At 40.9% G+C, this 21,208-nt stretch overlaps 1 protein-coding gene across 4 annotated transcripts in view; it reads left to right on the top strand.

Moving 5' to 3' along the window:
* Positions 1 to 21,208, top strand: part of col15a1b (collagen, type XV, alpha 1b) — a gene marked incomplete at its 3' end in the record, with an annotated part of 57,395 nt that continues 36,187 nt past the window's right edge. For 3 of the 4 annotated variants that reach the window (XM_082513988.1, XM_082513989.1, XM_082513987.1), the window contains exon 1: positions 20,896 to 21,208. This exon is cut by the window's right edge and continues 306 nt beyond it. In XM_082513988.1, the coding sequence (XP_082370114.1) occupies positions 21,130 to 21,208 (79 nt within the window). In that variant the 5' untranslated portion in view covers positions 20,896 to 21,129. Of the gene's footprint in view, positions 138 to 403; positions 460 to 20,895 lie in introns of those variants that run through there. The other variant, XM_082513990.1, reaches the window with a different exon arrangement.

Raw genomic sequence — 21,208 nt, 5'->3', positions numbered from 1 at the left:
GAGAGGGAGGGAGAGAGAGCAGCACTGTGACTTCAGGTCTGCACAGTCAGGCAGAGGGACCACAAAGTTTGCCTCACACATGTACTTGGAGTTTACTTCCAAAGCTGGATTTGCGTATTTACTGAAATGTCTCAGCGGTAAGAAGCTGTTATTTATATCTTACCTCAACATTTTCTGCATTTTTATTATTATTATTATTATTGAAATTATAAAAGCATTTCTCAGAGCAGACCTGTTCATTTCTTCTATACACTGCTAGATTTCTGCTATTACATTTCAGCTGGAATTTTAAATCGATGTCATGAACTTTTTTGCAGTGTGTTTTAACTTTCTTTTTTTTTTTAAGTCTATGCAGAATTTCTCCAAATGCAACTTTCATTATGTGTCTGATGTGTCTTCTTAGATGGTGTCTTACCATGCTGCTGTGCTGGCTGGCAGCGGCTCTGCAGGTTACAGAAGGTAAGGTTCACGCAGCTGCAGCTCAGCATGGCCTGTATAAAGAAAGTAACAGCTGGGACGGGTCTGCGATTGCAAAAAGAAAATGGGACAGTGACCCAGAGATGCTTGATCTAAGGAGGGACATGTTTCCTAGTGTTGATGATTAATCCCACTGAACTATAGACAGCAAAAGTGTTTTAAAGCGATCGACACATAATAAGTAAGCATATAAGTTAACTATGATGCCAAATTATTGATCTACGGTTGTAGACGTTTCTATACGGTATTTCTCAAGCGAGTCATTGTCTTTTAGGGATTTTAAGTGAACTTTCCTTAGGTGAGAGATGCTTGATGAAATTTCTCAGGGTAATGTTGAAACCTTACAAAAAAACAAACTATTGACAAATCCTAGTTCTTAAAAATGACTTTTAACAACTAGGATTTTCCTCTCAAAGACTAAAATCACAAGAATAAATCTTTCAGGAATGGACAATTCAGTGTCTGGTCTGCTAGCATGTCAACTAACTTACTAGTTTTTTATGCTGCACTCTCCTTTAGCTCAAATTATCATCTGATAAATATACATCAAAAAATCTAATTTTTGCTTTGGATTCATGCACAATTATTTGCTTATTCTCCAGCTAGATAACATCTGGTAATCATACATGATCTAGTAAAATAATTTAAGATTCTGATTTACATCATGTAAAACACTCAGACCTCACAGGCTTTTCTCCAAAAAGCATCTTTCTACCCTGTCCTCACTAATTCCCAAATAATTTGCAGAGCTTAAACTGGTGGAGAGTTCTTGTAAAACAAATGGCTTAAAACTTCCTCAAAATAGCAGTTAACCGTCTTTAATGCCAACAAAAGAGTCTGCACTTGAATCCACTGCTCTCACACAGATCCATTATGAGTCACACAATATGGTTCAGCCCCCTTCCCATTTCCATTATCACACCTCTGCCTGCTGTGGTGCTTTTCATTCAGCGGCTGCCTGCTGTGGGGCTCGGCTCACAGCTCAGCAGGAGAGTGATGGTTTATTTGTTTGTTTGGGAATGGGCCAGGCTTCCTCTGTCCCCTAAATCCTTTACGTATGATGATGTAGGTAGAAGTCAAACTCTGCACCAGGGTGAGAAGTGAAGTGTTTGTATGGTAATGCTGTGAGGGGGTTTCCTCTGTGTGTGTGTGTGTGTGTGTGTGTGTGTGTGTGTGTGTGCGTGCGTGCGTGCGTGTGTGTGTGTGCGCGCGTGCGTGTGCGTGCGTGCGTGCGTGCGTGTGTGTGTGTGTGTGTGTGTGTGTGTGCGTGCAGTGAGTTATGAGTGGCATGTTTTGATCCTGTGCCAGTTTGATGTCAGTGGTGTGTAGGTGATGTTTGACAATGGATGATAAAAATAATGTTAGAACATCTGGTTAGAACTCATGTTCTTGATATGTCTCGGAAAGACTTGTCAACACTGAGATATTGATTATTCACACAGCTCGTGACACTGTGCGCGCCCACAGCACCCAGAGAAAGCAGCAACCTGTGGGTTGAGACTTGAGGCAAAAAGCTACAGCTCCTCCGATAGCAGCTCGAGGCTAACAAAATGAGTCAGTGCCTTTCGATCTCGTCTTAAAATGCAGAAATCCAGCAATGACATTAATACGTTTACAGTCTAGAGTGTACAGCACCCCACAGCTGTTTTAACCCAAAAAAAACCAGCTGTGTGAGTTGATTTGGTCCTAGAAGCTTGTGGTGGTTATTTGGGACGGTTAAGGAAGCATTATTCTGTCTGAAGACTTGGAAGTGGGCAAGGTTCCCTCACCCCTAACCAGTCACCACAGATGGCTGTGCCGCTTAGTTCTAGTAAAAGAAGTTCTTAATACTTGAGCATACCAAGACATTTTGGACAATGTCATGCTTCCAGCTTTGTAGGAAAAGTTTAGGGATCCACACATTAGTGCACAAAGCGTGGGCCAGTGAATATTTTTGATAATACAGTGTGGGCCTGAAATGTAAACAAACTTGGGTCTACACTGATACAACCTAAAGATTTTGGAAATCAATCAGCTCACCCTGAACATGGATAGTTTTCACCTATGAACTCCCGATAGTGTCATTTCACAAAGATGTCCTTACATGTAGCACAACAGGAAATTCTTCATGTCAGATACATTCTTACAACGTGAGCATGTTATGTAGCAGTCCTTGGTGGACGCAAAGACAAACGAAGCCCACTTCCTCACTGTGAATTCTTCTCACACACAAATGTCCCATTGGTCACTGCTGTTAACCTGGCAGTTTAAAATCAGTTTAATGTCCACTGGATGCATGTCTAGAATATATGAGTGCTCTGTCCAAACGAGCCAGTGGGAAAAACACTCTCCTGAGTTTAGAAACTTGAAATCAGATAACTTCTTTTAGGTATGCTTTTAAGGGCTGAAATCACAACACTGGACTTAAATTTAGTGGTCAGAGTGGACTTCATCGTCATTCATGATTTACACATTTGTAGACTACACTGCAATTTCAGCTGAAAACTGTTTTCCATACTTCAGACCCCCACTCCCCCACCGAAAAAAATGCCCCAGCTCCAGGAACCTTCACTTTCCATTTACCGTTGGTTGAATTGCCCTGAAAGGATTCAATGTTTAGCCAATATAAATGAATGTGAGGTGAGCCCAGTAGGAGTCTTGTTTCTGACGTGTTTCCTCTGTACAGTAAAACCAAGTCATATTATTGTGCTGCTGACAATGTCAGTCCTGTTAGTGTAAAAACCTTAGTTATAGCCAAATGTCAACTCAATTCTCTCTGCTGCCCACAACATAATTTCCACCATTTACTAGCACTTGACAGTTGCCCGCCTTTCTTTTTAACAGTTTTACCCAAGACCTCACATCACTTTTACTCCTGACCTTATTCAGTCTCTGATGTTACTGGAGTAAAACTCCCTCCAAGCTCCCTTTGGTGTTTTATGACTAAAACCTGGAAAGCAAGCATGTTATAGAGGTGTATCAAAGACCCTTTACCTAAATGTCTTCAGTATATTACAGCACTGAGAGCCCTCGCTGCAGTCCCACGTCCTGCCTGGAATGTGCTCATTCAGCCAGACTTTGATTTGAACACAGTTGGGCACAATGGGCCAACTGTAAAAGGTGCCATTGGTTTATGAGTGTAACGGTCAGCTCTGTTTTTAATGGGGGGGAAAAGTCTCAGCATAATGGGTGTTTCTTTGAGGGTCCTTTCAATTTCCAGTCAAAATAGCCTTTCTTTCATATTTTCCATGATGTGATGCTCAAAGAGGTGATGTAGTGCTCTGACTTTGGGACCCTTTAGCATTTTCAGAAAAACTGCGTGTGCCTGGGTTCAAAATGAGGAAAGAAGGGGGATTTGTGCTGCTGCCGAGGAAATGAAAGGAATATCAGAAGCATTTATTGGTTTGACCTGATGATTTTTTTGAAGATAAATATTCAGATTTACAGCTTGAAGTAATGGCTTTTAAAAAACAAACATAACATTCAAGAGAAGCTGTTTGTTGTTGCTGTTTGAGTACACTGTTTCCATGGTTTCTTTCGAAAAAGCTGGCCATGAATCTCTATCATTGTGTGTCTCTTACACTCTATCTGTGCTTTGGGGCATCAAGCATATAAAGACAGCATTTTTCCAACTGAAAAAAAGTCTGAAACTTCACTAATTTATGTGAGTTAAGCTTCTGTATTTGCACAATTAATCGCAATTGTTTTAAGCTTTATTTTGATTGGCTGTGACTTTTGGCTTTTCTCCCATCTTCCTCCAGAACCTGGTTCTGTCAGAGGTTTCTTCCTCTTAAAGGGGATTTTTTCCTTCCCACTGTCACCAAGTAGGGTTTTCTCTGTATTATTGTAGGGTTTTACCTTATCAGCTTTTCACACTGATGAAAAAGTAGAAAAAGTTTTGCAACTGGGCGTTTAGAGCTTTTAGCACATTAAGTGAAACTTGTACTTGTTCTTTAAACTCAAAGAACTCAAAGAAGTCCAGATGCTTTTCTCTCCAAGCTCTTTAGACTATGATGACCTGGATGACTGAGAACCTTCACAGACTAATCTTGTTGTACGAATCTTTGGTCGTGTTGAATATGAGCATCAATCACTATAACATAATACAGTATATTATAAAGATAGGGACACACATGATACCATGGGGGGGGGACCCGCTGAGCTTCATCTGAATTGTTTAGCATTGTTTATCACTCTTGCAAATGTCTCTGCATAGCCTCACAGCTAAATGTTAAACCAGTGTTTTAGAGACATAAAGATACGTAACTCTCATGAAACTGGTGCATGTACAGAGCACATACACACAAGAACCTGACACAGAAACCAAATGAAGAAATGTCCTGCTTCTCCAACTTTTGATACACGTTGTCATTTTGAACACAATATTTCCAGATGATTTCAGAGAAGGAGAACGTTTTAAGTTTAACTTATGAAACTTATGAAACTCTTAACTGAGCCACTTCCCACAAATATGCCACATTTAAAACCTTCTTGAGAGTTCGGGTGGACATCAGCGTAGTTAGTTTTTTGTATATGTAAGGAAAATGTGTGTTAGTGTGTATGGCACTGTGCCTCAAATGTCAGGCTTTACTCCCTTTATGTTACTGTCAGAAAAGTAGTCAAAAATGAGTTTGTGTTCCATCTTCTCACTCTTGCTGGTTTAGTGAATTCAATTCAATTCAACTTTATTTACACAGCGCCAAATCACAACAACTATCGCCTCAAAGCACTTTATATTGTAAGGTCGACCCTACAGTAATACATACAGAGAAAACCCCAATAATCATATGACCCCCTATGAGCAGCACTTTTGCGACAGTGGGAAGGAAAAACTCCCTTTTAACAGGAAGAAACCTCCAGCAGAACCAGGCTCAGGGAGGGGCGGGGCCATCTGCTGTGATGTTTGGAGTGATAGAAGGGAAACAGGATAAAGACATGCTGTGGAAGAGCCAGAGATTAATAGCAAGATGATTAAGTGCAGAGAAGTCTATTAACACATAGTGAGTGAGAAAGGTGACTGAAGAGGAAATACTCAATGTGAATCAAAGGACTCCCCCAGCAGCCTACACCTATTGCAGCATAACTAAGGGAGGATTCAGGGTGGTGTGAAGTGTGGTGTTTCAGTTTGACAGCTTGAGAGACATACCACAAACCTCTATTTCCCTTTTATACACTAGCAAGCCCATGATTTTAGATGTATACACTCATTTGGACTCCTTTAGTGGGAAAATAACCCAATGACATGGTCTCAGCTCCGCCTGCTAGATATAGCTAGATAGATATCCTAGCTGCAGACTGCTTCAAGGAAATATGGCTTTTTTCCCCCAGTATACATTTTCACTAACTGCAGGAGGGAAAGTACCAATGGAATAAATGATGCTTCAACTCTATTATGTGTCTCTGTAAGCCCAAGCAATCAAAACAGCATAGCCTCAGCCAGATGGAATGCAGCCATCATGAATGTGCTACCCCTTCTATGACAAGTCCAAGTTTTCTGCAGTTAAAAACATGTGCAGAGACAGGCTGTAGGCGTGACTATGACTGCAGCAATGACATAGCTTTAACTGCCACTGTGCTTGTAGCTGTAGCCCAGCCCCATTGTGAGCTTCTCATGTTTTGGCATACATTCAGGTCTTAGAGGATAATTGTCTCTCTCTGGATAGAAAAGAAATAAAAAAAGAAAAATACTGTATGCTGGATGATAGTAAAGGTTTTATTGTCATATGGGTTAAAAGATAACAGCATCTCTTTGTACTGTAGTGTGTATGGTGGGTCAGCTTGCCTACATGTGTGAGTGAGCCGGACTATCTGTATATATCCTTTGACTGTTGGGGTTTTCTCTGTGTTATGGTAGGATCTTTACCTTACAATATAAAACTCCTTGAGGCGACTGCTGTCATGATTTGGCACTATATAAACAAAACTGAATTGAACTGTATACCTGAGGTCAGTGGTGACCAGCTGTTTATCTTATGGAAGAATTGTGGCTCCTCAGTTCACAATCATCTGCAGGCTGTTGGAAGCCACAGAGCTATGAAAATGAGTTTAAAGCTACTGAGATCACATCAGACAGCAACTGCCTATGAGAGGAGCCCAGTTTGTTTGACGATATTTCTTCTCATTGTTAGCTCCACTCACATTTTCCTAACCTTAAATACATCTTAATTTAAAGTGAATGCAGTATAGCAATCGGGCTAAAATTGAATTGAACAATGGCGTTCCCTTTTGTTAAAGCCCCACCCTTAAAATTTGTGCTACAGATTGATCTCAAAATACATTTTTGAGGGTTTTATGGACAAGTCTGTCCACAACACTGCTTCGTACAGATTTACAGATGTAAGTGTCTGAATCGTCCCAAATTTCTTTCATGTTCCTGTCTGTCTGACTTTACATGACAAACTGTTGCACTCACTCATTTACCTCTGCTAAACAGGCCACGAAATGTCCAAGTTTAAGGAAAATGTTGACAGTACACGGTTCTTCTGCGCCTGTGTTTATGCTTGGGAATGATTTTGCGTTTTGGGTCTGACTCTGTGGGCACAGAAATTATGCCCATCTTTTCCTGTTTGCAGATAGAGAGTGTCACATAAACACACACTCAGTTTGTTAAAACTCTAAATCCCAAGTAATGCAAACTTGATTTTCGTGATGCTTAAAGGGAAGTTATGGCACAGCAAATCCCAAATTTTCTATCCAGGAGAGAGCTCATACACAATATACATGTAGCAATTTAATTTCCTCACAACAAGCTTTTGTCCTAGAGCAGCGGTCCCCAACCCCCGGGCCTCGGACCGGTACCGGTCCGTGAGTCGTTTGGTACCGGGCCGCGAGAGTTGAAGCTCAGGTGTGAAATGTCTGGTTTTCAGGGTTTTTATCGGTTTTCAGCGTTATTTTGTTATCGTTTTTATCGTTTACTCTCTTTTCCTGGGTCTTTTCACGTCTGTTATGAATAAATCTTCTTTTTTTCGGTACCGGTACTAGTTTTATTTTGTTGTATTTATCCGCGACACCTTAAAAGCCAGTCCGTGAAAATGTTGTCGGGCATAAACCGGTCCGTGGCACAAAAAAGGTTGGGGACCGCTGTCCTCGAGCACACCAAGATCTTCCAAGTTCTGTGTTGTGACATTCTGTGGTACGGTTCACTGTCAACTGTTTTACATCAGCTCAGACATTTCTCTTTCCCTTAGCCCTTATCGTTCCCTGAGGAACAGTGAATGTGCACTCAGTTCTTCAGTACCTATTTTGGCTTTCTGCGCTTTTGATGAATGAGAGACTCAAATGATTTTGTGATACCTGGCTGTTATCTGCCAGGGAATGACCAGCTGCCCCTCCATTTGTGGCACTTAGAAGATTTAAAGGTAAGAACTGCTCAGTGGTGTTTGATTAGCTGGAAATTTAAAGTGTAAGTCCTCATGTTTTTAAATCAGATACTGGGTCTGATTGGAAATTTTTCATATTGTGAAACATGCAAAACAAACTGAGGTAAACTCACTGTGTTATTTAAAGGTTGCATGACAATCCTCTGCAGGATAAACAGCTACGTTTGTACTGTGATGGAGTAAAGAACAGTGTGTGACTGCTGCACAGTGGCTGTGCTTTCATGGTCTGATTTCCGTTACATCAGCTGTAGCACAGATTCATGTGAATCTTTAGCTGATGATGCTGACATCCATTCACCTTCATACCAACTTTATACCTTGGAGAAAAAAGACACTAGAAATAGTGTGCTTTCAGTGTAGAGGATGGAAATCAGCCAGGACACTCGTGACACATCTGCATGAAACATTACAAACAATTTTCGGGTTTCCCACCTGATAAATCCACTTTCACCTCTGACTGTACACATTTTACTATTTAAAAACAAAGCCGCCCTCTACAATGTAGGCAATAGACCAAATCCTTTATCATCCTTCTTTTTCTTCAGATTCAATTTGAGTATAATTCGATTTTTTTAAATAAAAAGTTAAAGTTTGTATTCCCATCTACTGATATTATTTTATCATTATGCTAAGACAGCACAAGGTTCAGTTAGCGCTGCACAAAAATGGAAACGTCCTCCAAAGAGCTACTTTTTACTTTCCTATTTGGGTACATTTCAGACACTGAACTTTTTCATTTTTACTTGAGTAAAGAAGTTGAATCAGTACTTTTACTGGAGTATTTTTTAACAGTTGTATTTGTACTTCTACTTAAGTACAGAATGTCTGTACTTTTGCCAACTCTGGTATAAAAGACACCCTGAGTCACAGGTTGGTGATCACTTTTTTCCCATCAGTCGCTGCATGACTTAGCTACTGAGCAGTCAACTGGTCACCACTTGGTGGTGAGTTGGATCAGGTGGCAAGGAAGGGATCCTGGACAGGCCGCCTGCCCAAAACATATATCATTTGGTGGTGAAGAGAGCAGTCATGCTAAAGAAAGAGTCCCATCAGCCTTGATTGGTCTATGGGACTCTGAAGCTGACAGGTACCAGCAGTCCAACCGGCTCTGGCAATAACTTTGGTGTGGGAGGAGTTTGGTGAGGCCATGTAACTAGACTTTTGGTCAGCCTTCAAGTAACCATGAGGCTACTCAAGTGGGGAAAGTGGTGGGGTGATGGCAGGGTCCTGAGATTCTTCGATGTTAGGTCTGTCTTTTACAGTTGTAAAAGAACCGCAGAGATGACCAAACCTTTTTGATTCTTCAGATCATTCATTAGGAAAAATCCACATTTTATTCCAGCTTTAAAGACAAAGCCTGCGCCAGGTGTAAATGTATACTATCAAACTTTAACTACTTGTTAAACTATTTGATGAAGGAATTTCTCCTGAAGTCACACCTATCTGTTAGCCGATGCACAGAAAAAGCATAATTAAATTGACACTTTCTAGCATTTTACTGGAATTCTGAACAATAGTGGTTTCTGTGGTGCACAGTGGGTGGATGCCGATAGATGGTCCTTTGCCAGAGGGACATGTGGAGCAAACATGAGATAATATTTTCCTGTCGCATTTCTCTAAAGGTTGCCTTTCATTCCAGACAGTTCACAGCAAAAATCTGTCACAATGCACAATGGCGAGGCCTTCAAAACACAAACAGGAATGACATCATTGCCGTGAAGGATCCAAATTGTCTTATAGTCCTGGACTGTTGCCCAGTGGGATACACACCTTCTATACTGTAACTGTGATAATGTGACAGTATTTACAGGATCATATGTGCTAAAGAATCACCTCCTTACACTGCCTTCCTTGTGTTTCATTAGCATTCGCGTTGGAGCAAGACAAGAGGCTCTGAGAACAACACTTGCAGCTGAGCAAACATCCGATCACAGACACACACACACGCCGAATATCTCACATTCAGTTCCCTGTGCCCTACTAATGCATAAGCAGGACATAGGCTGATGTAAACAGCTCAACAGGATTTAAGCAGTTTTAGAAAATAAACTTTGGAAAATAGATTTCGCTGTTGTCGTCAGCTTATGTCTGCATCTGCATGTGTGTTATATGCAGACAGGTAGACTACAGTCTACCTCAGTATACATTCATGCACTGAGGCAAAAACATCACTGAGCTTCACAGCAACGACCTCTTTTTCTCCCTGTGTGTGTCTCACTCTGTTTCTGTGCGTGTCTGCGTGATTGCGTGTTTCTAGAGGTGAAGTAAGGGTGAGAGGAGCAAAAAGGGACTTTAGGCTGATTGGGTGATAGTTATGAACACTTGATGTAATGGAAACTGTCCTTCTGCAGATGTTCACCTCTGACCTCCTAACAACAATGCAGTCCTCTATCTGAAATATTCTGTAGGCTTTACAGTGTGCCATTGACTGAACTTGTGTGTTTGTGTTTTTGTGTGTGTGTGCGTCCAATATCAGGGTACGAGTGTGTTCAAGGTGAGAAGTTCATCTGTAGCACTGTAAGACCCAACACATCAGAAAATAGCCAGAAAATTCAGATTTTTGGGAACTGAGATGTTTATTAACCCTTCTAACAAAATCCACAAAAAAGGTTTTGCTATAACACTTTTAACCTTTGAGTGAGCTTGTTAAAGCACCCAGTTTGTATACTGTGTAAGATTTAGATCACTGAGACATGGGGAAACCTAATATAATAATACGAATAAACAAATTTACCGTGGAGCACGTTCTTGATTTGTCTAGTTAACTGTTCCTGAGACTGTATTGTGTAGCCCTATGACTTCTCCATTGTGCGATGCAGGCCTTCATAAAGGGGACACAAATTTGAAAGCGATTTAAGTGATTTGAGACATTCAGATATGTGTGGTGCATGTGTGCCCTCAAACATAAGAATCAGTATTGCTGAAAGCCAACGTTTGGACCGTAGGTTGTCTTCACTCAGTCTTTGTGTCTGTGTGAGCAGACAGTGGGTTGATTCTGCCCTGAGGCTCGACTCTACTTCTGCTAACCTCTCTGACTCATAGTTTTCTTCTTGTTTTTTAACCTCTTTCTGTGTCTGCTTCTATTCTTTTTTCCCTGCTCTGCTCCCTCTCCCCCTCTTTTTCCATGCCAAGAAAAAGAAGATTTTAATATTCATACTATACATTAAAATAGTAACTTTTCCAGTGAGATGCCCCACGGCTCAGTCGCTGGCCCTTTGCTATTCTCTATTTATAATTTCTGCATTCTTCTATTTTTGTGCACATGATTTCCAGTTCTATTTCTTAAATAACTCATGAGCTGTTATTTACATTTAATTAAGCTAATTTGAATCTAAGTGTTAATATCTGACAACTTGATAGCGGCTCCCCAAAGGCGTGTGCTGCTGAACTTGGGGAGCCGCTACAACGAGTCTTCAATCTCAGTCTGCGACTGGGGAGAGTGCCCGCCCTATGGAAGACATCCTGCATCGTCCCGGTCCCCAAAAAGAACCGGCCCAATGAGCTGAATGACTTCCGACCGGTGGCACTGACGTCACATCTTATGAAGACTCTAGAGCGGCTCTTCCTCAACCTCCTCCGACCACAGGTACAACATGCCCAGGACCCACTACAGTTTGCATACAAGGCGGGTGTCGGAGTGGAGGATGCCATCCTGTACCTCCTACACAGAGCCCACTCACACCTGGATGGGGGAAAAGGCACGGTCAGGATCCTGTTTCTTGACTTTTCCAGTGCCTTTAATACCATCCGGCCCTGTATGCTTCAGGAAAAACTGAACAGGATGGAGGTGGACCCCTGCCTGGTGGCTTGGATCTCCGACTACCTCACCGACAGACCACAGTACGTCAGGCTGAAGGACATCACGTCTGACACTGTGGTCAGCAGCACAGGAGCACCACAGGGAACTGTGCTGTCCCCTCTTCTCTTCACCCTGTACACCTCTGACTTCTGCTACAACTCTGAATTATGCCACATTCAGAAGTTTGCAGATGACACAGCCATCATGGGGTGTATCTGGGATGATCAGGAAGAGGAGTACAGAAGTCTGGTGAGGAACTTTGTCGCATGGAGTCACACAAACCACCTGCAACTCAACACCTCAAAGACTAAGGAACTGGTTGTGGACTTCGGGAGGTCCAGAGCAGGTCCACTGCCGGTTCAGATAGAGGGGGAGGAGGTGGAGGTGGTCAACAAGTACAAGTACCTCGGGCTGTGGGTGGACAATAAACTGGACTGGTCATGCAACACAGAGCACCTGTATAAAAAAGCCCAAAGCCGACTGTACTTCCTCAGGAGGCTGAGGTCTTTTAACATCTGCAGGAAGCTCCTGAGGATGTTTTACCAGTCGGTGGTTGCTGGAGTACTTTTCTATGCTGTGGTGTGCTGGGGGAGCAGCACAGCAAAGAAGGACTCATCCAGGCTGGAGAAACTGATCAGGAGGGCTAGCTCTGTGGTCGGCATGAAGCTGGACACTCTGGTGACAGTGGCAGAGAAAAGGACATTAAAGAAACTGCTGGACATTATGAACAATGCTGGGCATCCTCTGCACACGGCCATAAACAACCAGAAGAGTCTGTTCAGTGACAGGTTGCTTCTCCCCAAGACAAGAACTAACAGACTTAAAAACTCCTTTGTCCCACACGCCATCAGACTGTTTAACTCCTCTCTGGAGGGGAGAGGGAACAGGTGGACAAAGGAGGGGGAACAACTAAGCTGTAGTGCCTCTTCACCTCACTGTGCAATACCTTGTGCAATACTTTTGTAAATAGTCAACAGTGCAATAGACTCAATACTTGAAATGTGCAATTCACTTGTATTTTTATTTTTTATTCCTATTTATTCTATTTATCCCCTTCGTATATTTTATTTATATTGTCTCTGTATTTATATATATATATATATATATATATATATATATATATATATATATATATATCTATATATATATATGTGTGTGTGTGTGTGTGTGTGTGTATATATATATATAATATTCTGTAACTCTGTAACTTCTGTCGGTGCTGTGCTTTTTTGGAAATCGAATTTCCCAGAGGAACCCACCCGAGGGATTAATAAAGTTCTATCTTATCTTATCTTATCTTATCTTATCTTAACTTTTCATAGCTGTTAATAATTATTATAGGGTCCTTACATTATAAAGCTCCTTGAGGGGACTGTGACTTGGTCCCATTTAAATTAATTAAATCTTGTAAGAGGATCCACATAATGGCAATTAATGTCCCTAGACTGTAGGTGTTGATTTAATTTTCAAATGTATCCCTTACACACCTGAACACTCCTAAAATCTCTAGCAGAGTTGTTTAGGGACCATGACTGTGGAACAACTTGCTGAAGTAGATCAGGCAGGGTTACTTGATTTTATCACTGTATAGAAGAAACCTTTCTGTACTTGTCATCATTTTGTGGGTAAGCATTGTATTATTACCTTAGTAGTTTTGGGTGTTTGTTTGTTTTTTTTACCTCCGACTGTAGGATTTTGTAAAGCACTTCTTCGTTTGTCTGAAACGACTGATTTCTCGGGCACCCTCACCCCAGCCTGAGGCGTTCTGGTAACCTGTTGTTTGAACTTACACAGAAGACATCTAATAGAGACTGATAGATTTTAACTCATTCCCAGGCCACAATGGCCCTTCCCTCTGCAGGTGGTCCCCCTTTTGTCTTCACTGTGGCAGTAGGCTGAGCCAGCAGATCAAAGAGCCCACAAAAAGTGTGACCGTTTCTCTGTGTGTATATGTGTGTGCCCCTGTGTATGAGTGTGTTTGTGCACATCTCCCATCATCTCTCACATTCCAGGAATTCTTTGTGTCCCAACTGTCATCCTGGGCACAGAGGAGATCCAATCAGAAGGACAGACGCTGCTGTCTTTCTGATCATACAGTCGCCTTTACTTTGTGCAGGCGCACATGCAGAAACGTTGCTGTCCCTCTGTTATGTAACACCCATGTTGTCTCCATTACACTGTAAACCAGTTGGTCAACATACATACAGTATACATATTTCAGCTTTAAGTTATTTTATTCCCTTCTGAATTTTTCGCTCCACTTCCCTTTATTTTTTTTAGTTGCCATCACATATGACGCTCAAATGTCCTAAAGGAGCATAGCAACCAAATTATTCTCGCTAAGTTTTACTTTTAGCCGTGGAGCTGACTTTTAGTGTTGTCACTGATTCTTGTCTGTGGTTTTCTTGGCCACTCATAAGCTGATGACAGTGTTAGTTTTTAGTGTGTGAGCAGCCTTTCTTGGACACTCTTTCAAATAGAAAGGCCTAGAAATATAAACTGAAAATACATACACAGGAAAAGTGGAAGAGGAGTGAGGGCGGGATGGGAAAACAGCTTCTCAACACAGGCTTCATTTACTGCTTGGCTGGTTGGTGCAGCGTCTGCACATGTTCGGGAGTCTGAAAGTGTGTGAGGTACACCTATACCTGAAAACAGGTCCTCTCTGTTGACAGCTGTGCAGCCCACCCACCCAGCTACAGTCTTTAGGGTTGGTTAAGACGAGGCGTCAGTCAAACTTACTGGGGTAAAATATACAGCAACACAAACACACAAATTTAAAAGAACAAAAAAACAAATAAATTCTTTGTGAGTTGCATAATTTTGTGCTTGTAAAATGCCTCGAGATAAGTGTCCAAGAATGTTGTATGAACAGTTTCAAAAATGACGTGTAATCTTCCTTTAAAAAAAGGTTACAGTCTGCAGTGCCTCGTAAATGAGTTCTTTTGTTGTTCTAACCCTGAGAACCAAAACCTCTTTCGCTCTAATTGGCAAAGTACTTGTACATTCAAGCACACAAAACCAAGAGCGCATGCAGACACACACTTCGGGCTTATGAACACACACACAAAGAGCAAAAGTGACACCAAATTCCAATTTTTTTATCTACTACATTTTAGTAGTAGATAAAAGAAAGAGCACAACTTGCTAGTTGTGGTCTTGCTTCCTTTTTTTTTTTTTTTTTTTTTTTTTGGCCTGTCCCGTTTGGCTCTTTTGCCATCAGAATTAGTGTCTAAAGGCAAAGAAAGATGCCCAACGGATTTACTTTACCAAATTGACCATCCCAGCCTTGCCGTAATGGTCCATTTGATTCACCTTTTATTGTTTATTTTATTTTCACTTACTGAACATGGGACAGACTTGACTGGGGGAAAGAAGGGGAGAAAGAAAGAGGGAAAGAGAAACAGCTGAGAAGAGGGACGGGGGAGAAGGGCAAAAAACAAAAACCAACAGAACGGGCAGAGAAAAAAAAAAGCATATATCAATCACCTGGATCACCTGCTGAGAAAGAAAAAAGAAAACAAGCAGAAGAGAACAAGAGTAATAGAATAAACAGCATCACAATGATATATGGGAATATGACAGTAAATACTAAATGTTAAACATTATTGTGCAGCACATAAGATCAACAGAACACAGTGTGCTTTGAGGTAGGAGCCAAAAAGGGTGTAGTTTGTGGGTGTGATCACCCGTGTGTACACCTGTGAGCATGGACGCGCTTGTTTTTTGTTTTTTTAAAAGGTTCCTTCATGTAATGATCTGCTAGAAGGTGTGGGGGGGCCACACCCTCTTGCTTCCTAAGTGTTTTGTGCGTTCTATCACAGCTCCCATTAGCTCAGCTCAAGTGCTTCTTGATCACTATTCATGCTGTGATTGTGTCATTTGGACGGCGTTGCATTAGTGCACAATGTGGCAAAAGTTCAGTCAATGGTTAATGTTGCTGTAACAGATCACAACACATTAACCTCACACCAATACGTAATGTGTCGCCAACTGCTGCTCATAGGAGATCTCCTGCTTGCTGGTGTTGTCTCTGACAGAACATTCACCTTACAAAAACGTGCCTTAAGGCCACTGCTGTGTCAATTTGGTGCTGTATAAATAAAATGTAACTAAAAGGCACAAAATCGCACTATATCAAGTATTATTTTTCTTTTGGATTTTATTTTTATCTTGCAGTAATTTTGATGGATTGTGTTGTGACATCTAAGCCAGTTAAATATCCTGGGCTTCTCTAAACTCTAGCCAATTTACCGTTTTTGACCACAAGGTGGTGGCAGAGTGCTAGCATGTGTGAACGAAGCACAGTATGATTTCAACTGCAGTGTCTTAATGTGTGGTCAATATACTGTTTCATTGATTTTATTGATTCTGAATATACTGATATTAGAAATGACACCATGTGCCCATGTGTCATAGTTATACTTGTACAGCTTGTTTATCTTAACACATTTATGTACATAAATCTACATCACTGTTTTCTGATTATTAATCAAAAGCAGGACACGTTTTTGTTTAAAATTGGCATCTTACGTCATCTAAAGAAATTCTGTAACTAAAACTGTTATATCAAAATATCCACACAGACGCATGCCTCTGTGATTTTCCTTTGTCTTTCCAGGAGACGCTTAAATGGAACTTTTTTGTAAATAAATTCCTAGTTTCATCCATGGGATTGGCTGTGACAGTAAACCAATTAGCATTTATTGTTGTAGCAGTTGCTAGGTAGAGCAGGAAGTGAGAGAGAGGTGAAGGGTGAAGGGGTTACTCCTCCTGGAATCCAGGGGCCCTAAATGGGGTCAGCATGTATAGAAAAAAGGGTCTGTAAATACTCGTAAGAATGTGGAGCAGTTCACCACGTTCGCTGTCAATAGAAAATTGTATTTAGTAGTCAGTATAATCTTTTAGTGATATAAGTTTGCATATGGTAGAATACTGCTTGTAGTTATTTGTATTAGGAAATATTCAACCATGTATACTCAGAGGCATATAATCAATTGTGTAGGGATAGGTTGTGTGATCTTTAACAGGCTGCAAAGGCTTGGTGTGTATTCCACACACCCACATCCTGGGAGCACGAGAAAGGTCATACTTTCTCTTATTGTTTTACGGCAGGATTAACGTAGCTATGTCTGTTTTAGTTTAAGTGCTTCTTTACATATAGATGAACTGCTGGACTTCCTCACCATGTTATTTAGGGTGAGGGGGAGACTACCCTTTCCTGACCAAGGATGTACCTTTTGTGCTTTCATGACCCTTTGATCAGCAGTAACACACACACACACACACACACACACACACACACACACACACACACACACACACACACACACACACACATACGTTCAAATAAAGACCAGGGCAGTTCCTCACCGGAGTCTCTCAGTAGGGAACTGCCCTTGCTAGCAAGAACTCTGTGTTTCTCTTCTCTGAGTCTTTACTGAAGAAGTGTTTTAGAATATTGTCCTTAACATTCGCCTTCGCACATCAGAGCTCAGCTTTCTTTCTGTTACTTTTTGACAACATAAAGCCCGACTGGGGTCATGTTTGCAAATAAGCACTCTCTTTTCATTTACTGTTTGAATGTGGCCAAAAGGCTCCATTTGGCATCAGCTCATTGACTCATGTTTCTGATGCAGTTGCAACACTTACATTCTTATTACAACCACTAAGAGATAATAGTCTAATTTATAACAATTTCTGATAAATTTGCAGATTTGTACAAGTCCTATTTTACAAGCTAGAAACCCTTATCCAAATCTACAAACCAAGAGTTCAGGTGCTAGTTAATTTCAGGCTAGTTTAGGCATTGTTATTACATTGTTTATTACATACATGTCAGTAAAAGTCTCATTCACATGATGGAGCCCTACTCAGAAAACTGTCAGATTTAACACTCTCTGTGAAACTGGATTAAGGAAATAAGTGTTTAAAGTTCAAGTTTTTAGAGCACGTTCAGCAACACCTTGTGCCATTACACATTCAGGCCCCATCTTATCTTAATGAGTAACATAAATAACATAGAGCTGGATCAGGTGACCCCGAATCCTCCCTTAGTTATGCTGGTGTAGGCTGCTGGGGGATTCCCATGTTGCATTGAGTGTTTCTTCTTCAGTCACCTTTCTCACTCACTATGTGTTCACAGACCTCTCTGCACTGAATCACACTTGTTATTAATCTCTGGCTCTTCCACAGCATGTCTTTATCCTGTCTTCCTTCTATCACTCCAAACGATCACAGCAGATGGCCCCGCCCCCTCCCTGAGCCTGGTTCTGCTGGAGGTTTCTTCCTGTTAAAAGGAAGTTTTTCCTTCCCGCTGTCATCAAAGTGCTTGCTGATAAGGGGTCATATGATTATTGAGTTCTTCTCTGTATGTATTATTGTAGGGTCTACCTTACAATACAAATACTGTTGTTGTGATTTGGCGCTGTGTAAATAAAGTTGAATTGCAGAACATGAAATCACTGGGTTAGGTAGTTGGTTGGATTCTGCTAACAGGCTTAGCAGACTTAGCATAGACATGAGTTTAAGTTAACATATAAGTGGAAAACAAGGAAACAGACGAAAGAAGTGGATAACATTAATAAAAACAGTACTTTCAACTATGAGTTCAAATGAAGTATTCTGCTCTTTACTACACAATGCATTGAACAATACTGTAATTCTTGGGCGTTTCTTTTTTCCCCTTGGGTGGTCTTTTTGCTGTGACCAGCCAGACATCCAACCAGTAGGAGAATAGCTAAGAAAAAATCGATTTGATTGACAGTTTCTGGTTGCCATTTTTCATTTTAATTAGTTCAACTACATAAGAAAGTCTGTGATTGATGTAGCTACAGTAAAAGCTACTTGTTGATAGCCACTGATACTTGGATAAAACACTGAATAACAGAATTAGGTTCTTGTTCAACTCCGTAAGTAAATCACACAACACATGGCTGAGACTTGAGGTTTTTTGAGTTACATTTGTTACTATAGCAAAACGTCTGTTTTGCTGTAGTAACTGGTTGGCAAATGGTTTCTTTATCCTCAATAAAAATGTGACTGAAATATACAGAATCAAATGTTTTTTAGCTCAAATAAATAATCACTTCCATTCTAAAAAAAAAAAAAAACAGCAAACAGTACAAGTAAACTCAAACCTAAACAAACATCACAATCCAGTCATTACCACCAATCCAGCCTTTGTCCTGGAGCTCACCAAACATTTACAGAGACAATACACAAGAGAACAGTCATGCCTTTGTCATCAGCAACGTGGGGCCCCTGTCCTCGCTCTGTGATCAGTGAGCGGCAGCAGAGTGAAGTCCAAACCTTTTATCGTGCAATTAAGAAACAATCATCATAATTTTGCGTCAGGGAGCAAATGAGCGCTTGCTATTAAAGGTGAAGCCATTTTCCTGCTTTTACCCAACAGCACCATTCTCTGGCAATGGTGATGGAAATTTGAGCTTTTCTAGTTATAGACACATACATGAGAGCACAAGTCAAAAACTAAGAATGAGATGTAACTACAATCAAAAACATTAGTATTACACGAATAACTCATTGTTTCTGAATAAGAATTACACATTCAATCTCTAAACCGCAGTCTTCTCACATGTTATCTAATGTCACATAATATGAATATTTGATCATTTTCTTACTTTTTTATTCAATTTCTATGTTACAGTGGAATGTATGAAATGTATGTAGAAAGTGACCGAAAAACTATGTGCCAAAGGACACACTGAAGCAAAGCTTTCCCTCTGTGCTCTTAAAAGAAACCTCCCTTCTAATGCCTCTGCAATGTTTTCCCTCCTGATTCACCGTAGTTTCATTTAGTATGATGATCAACAAAATTGGGGCCAGCGTAGCACCAGATATGGTCGGGCTAAGTTGTAAGAGACTCTCTTTAAAATAGTGGTGAAATGTGAAATTTTGAAAAAATGAATTCTTAACCAAATAAAATCGTTTTTAATGTTAGCGTGTTGGACTACAACTTGCATCCTAAACAGTATTAAAGCTTTCTTGGGATGTTCTCCCCCCTCTATGAGCTGCTAGTGGTTTGGTCCACCCCAAAGCAGCACAGACAAAAATAGTTTCAAACTTGATAGCGATGGTGAGGACTTAGATAACCACTGATCATGCTCCAAGACAGAACAGGGAACTATTATGTGTAAAGTAACTAAGCAAAAAGTTCTTCTTATGCCTGTATAGCTGCTGATATATCATAAAAATGTTTTTATATAATATATAATAATAGTAGGCTATCCCAAAATAGTGAAAAACAGAGACTGATTCAGCTGCAGCTCCAACTCTAAATAAATAGATATATTTATGTCAGTGAGAATGTAGAGCAAGCTGAGCCTTAAAAGGCATCCCTCAAAGCTTTACTAGAGGTGTTTTTGTAGGTTTGCACAAACATAAATCTGGCAACAACAATGCAATATTTCTGTGGGTGATATTTATGGAGTGTGTGGTCCAAAGGCTTCGCCACTGCTCTGGACTCTACACCACCCAACTAATGACAAAACATGTTACGGTTACATCCACTAACCAGTTTCAGCTATCTAAATAGTTTTGTTTTGTAAAATGTCTCAATAATTAAAGAGAAAAACATTATTAATAACATTATGAACTTGACAGATAATTGAGGTTCACATTAGAAAAGTCTGCATGTCAGCCGGTCTTCATGGTGCACTTTCATGCTACTTTAGGAAGGCATGTCTTCATAAGCAAATGATAAGAATGAAGTTTCTGAGTCCCTCTGAAAACAGTCTGGTTGCTCCACTTGTCCACAGTATGATGTATCCTAACCTCAGTCTGATGATGGAGACCTGAACACCTGAGCGCTTACACAGACATGCAGCGCAGTATGTAGTTATATTTCATTAAAGGCATGTCAAACACTTCCTTACTGATACATGTACTTTTTAATTTGTCACACACGTGCGGCCATGGGGATGATATTTGCGTGTAGACCACATGGTTGTGCCCCACTCCCACTGTGTTTCTGCTTTATAACAGTCAGTGTGCGTCATGACTTTTAGACCACATGTGTGATCACAGAAATGGCAGTAGATGCACGGAAGGAGGTGGAGGATTGAGGCCTTGTTAACGAACGCTCTAATCTTCTTGTCTGTGAGGCAACGGGAGAGAAAAATCAAGTCAAGTCAGCTGTGGTGTAGAGTCCCCCCTCCAAAGTAGGGGGAGTCAATAATTACACAGAGAAAAAGGAGGGTGGGGGTGTGCAGAGAGGAGATGTCAGGGGGGGGGTGGAAACAGGGCAGGAGAGAGAGGTCATAACGAAGAGGAAAAGAGACAAGAGAGGCAGCAGGAGACAAACGGCTTGTTTTTTCACTTTTTGTGAAAATCACCTGGATTACTTCTGCTCTCTGCAGAAAGTAACTTCTCATAATTGGACCCTCAGCATCTTCCTTGCCTATATGTTTGCATGTGTGCAATATCTGTGCTCATACAGATCAGAGAGCATCCACCTGAGAGAGACGCAGGCAGATGATGGAACCTGCACACCTCTCCCTTGCACTCTTCTTCCTCGTCTTCTCTCCTGTGAGTGGCCAGTGGTGGAGTTTGT

This window comes from Aulonocara stuartgranti, assembly GCF_965226115.1.
Source record: "Aulonocara stuartgranti genome assembly, chromosome: 18".
Taxonomy (NCBI): Eukaryota; Metazoa; Chordata; class Actinopteri; order Cichliformes; family Cichlidae; genus Aulonocara; species Aulonocara stuartgranti.
Note: the sequence above shows the minus strand (reverse complement) of the source record. Positions and strands in the feature narration are given on the sequence as shown.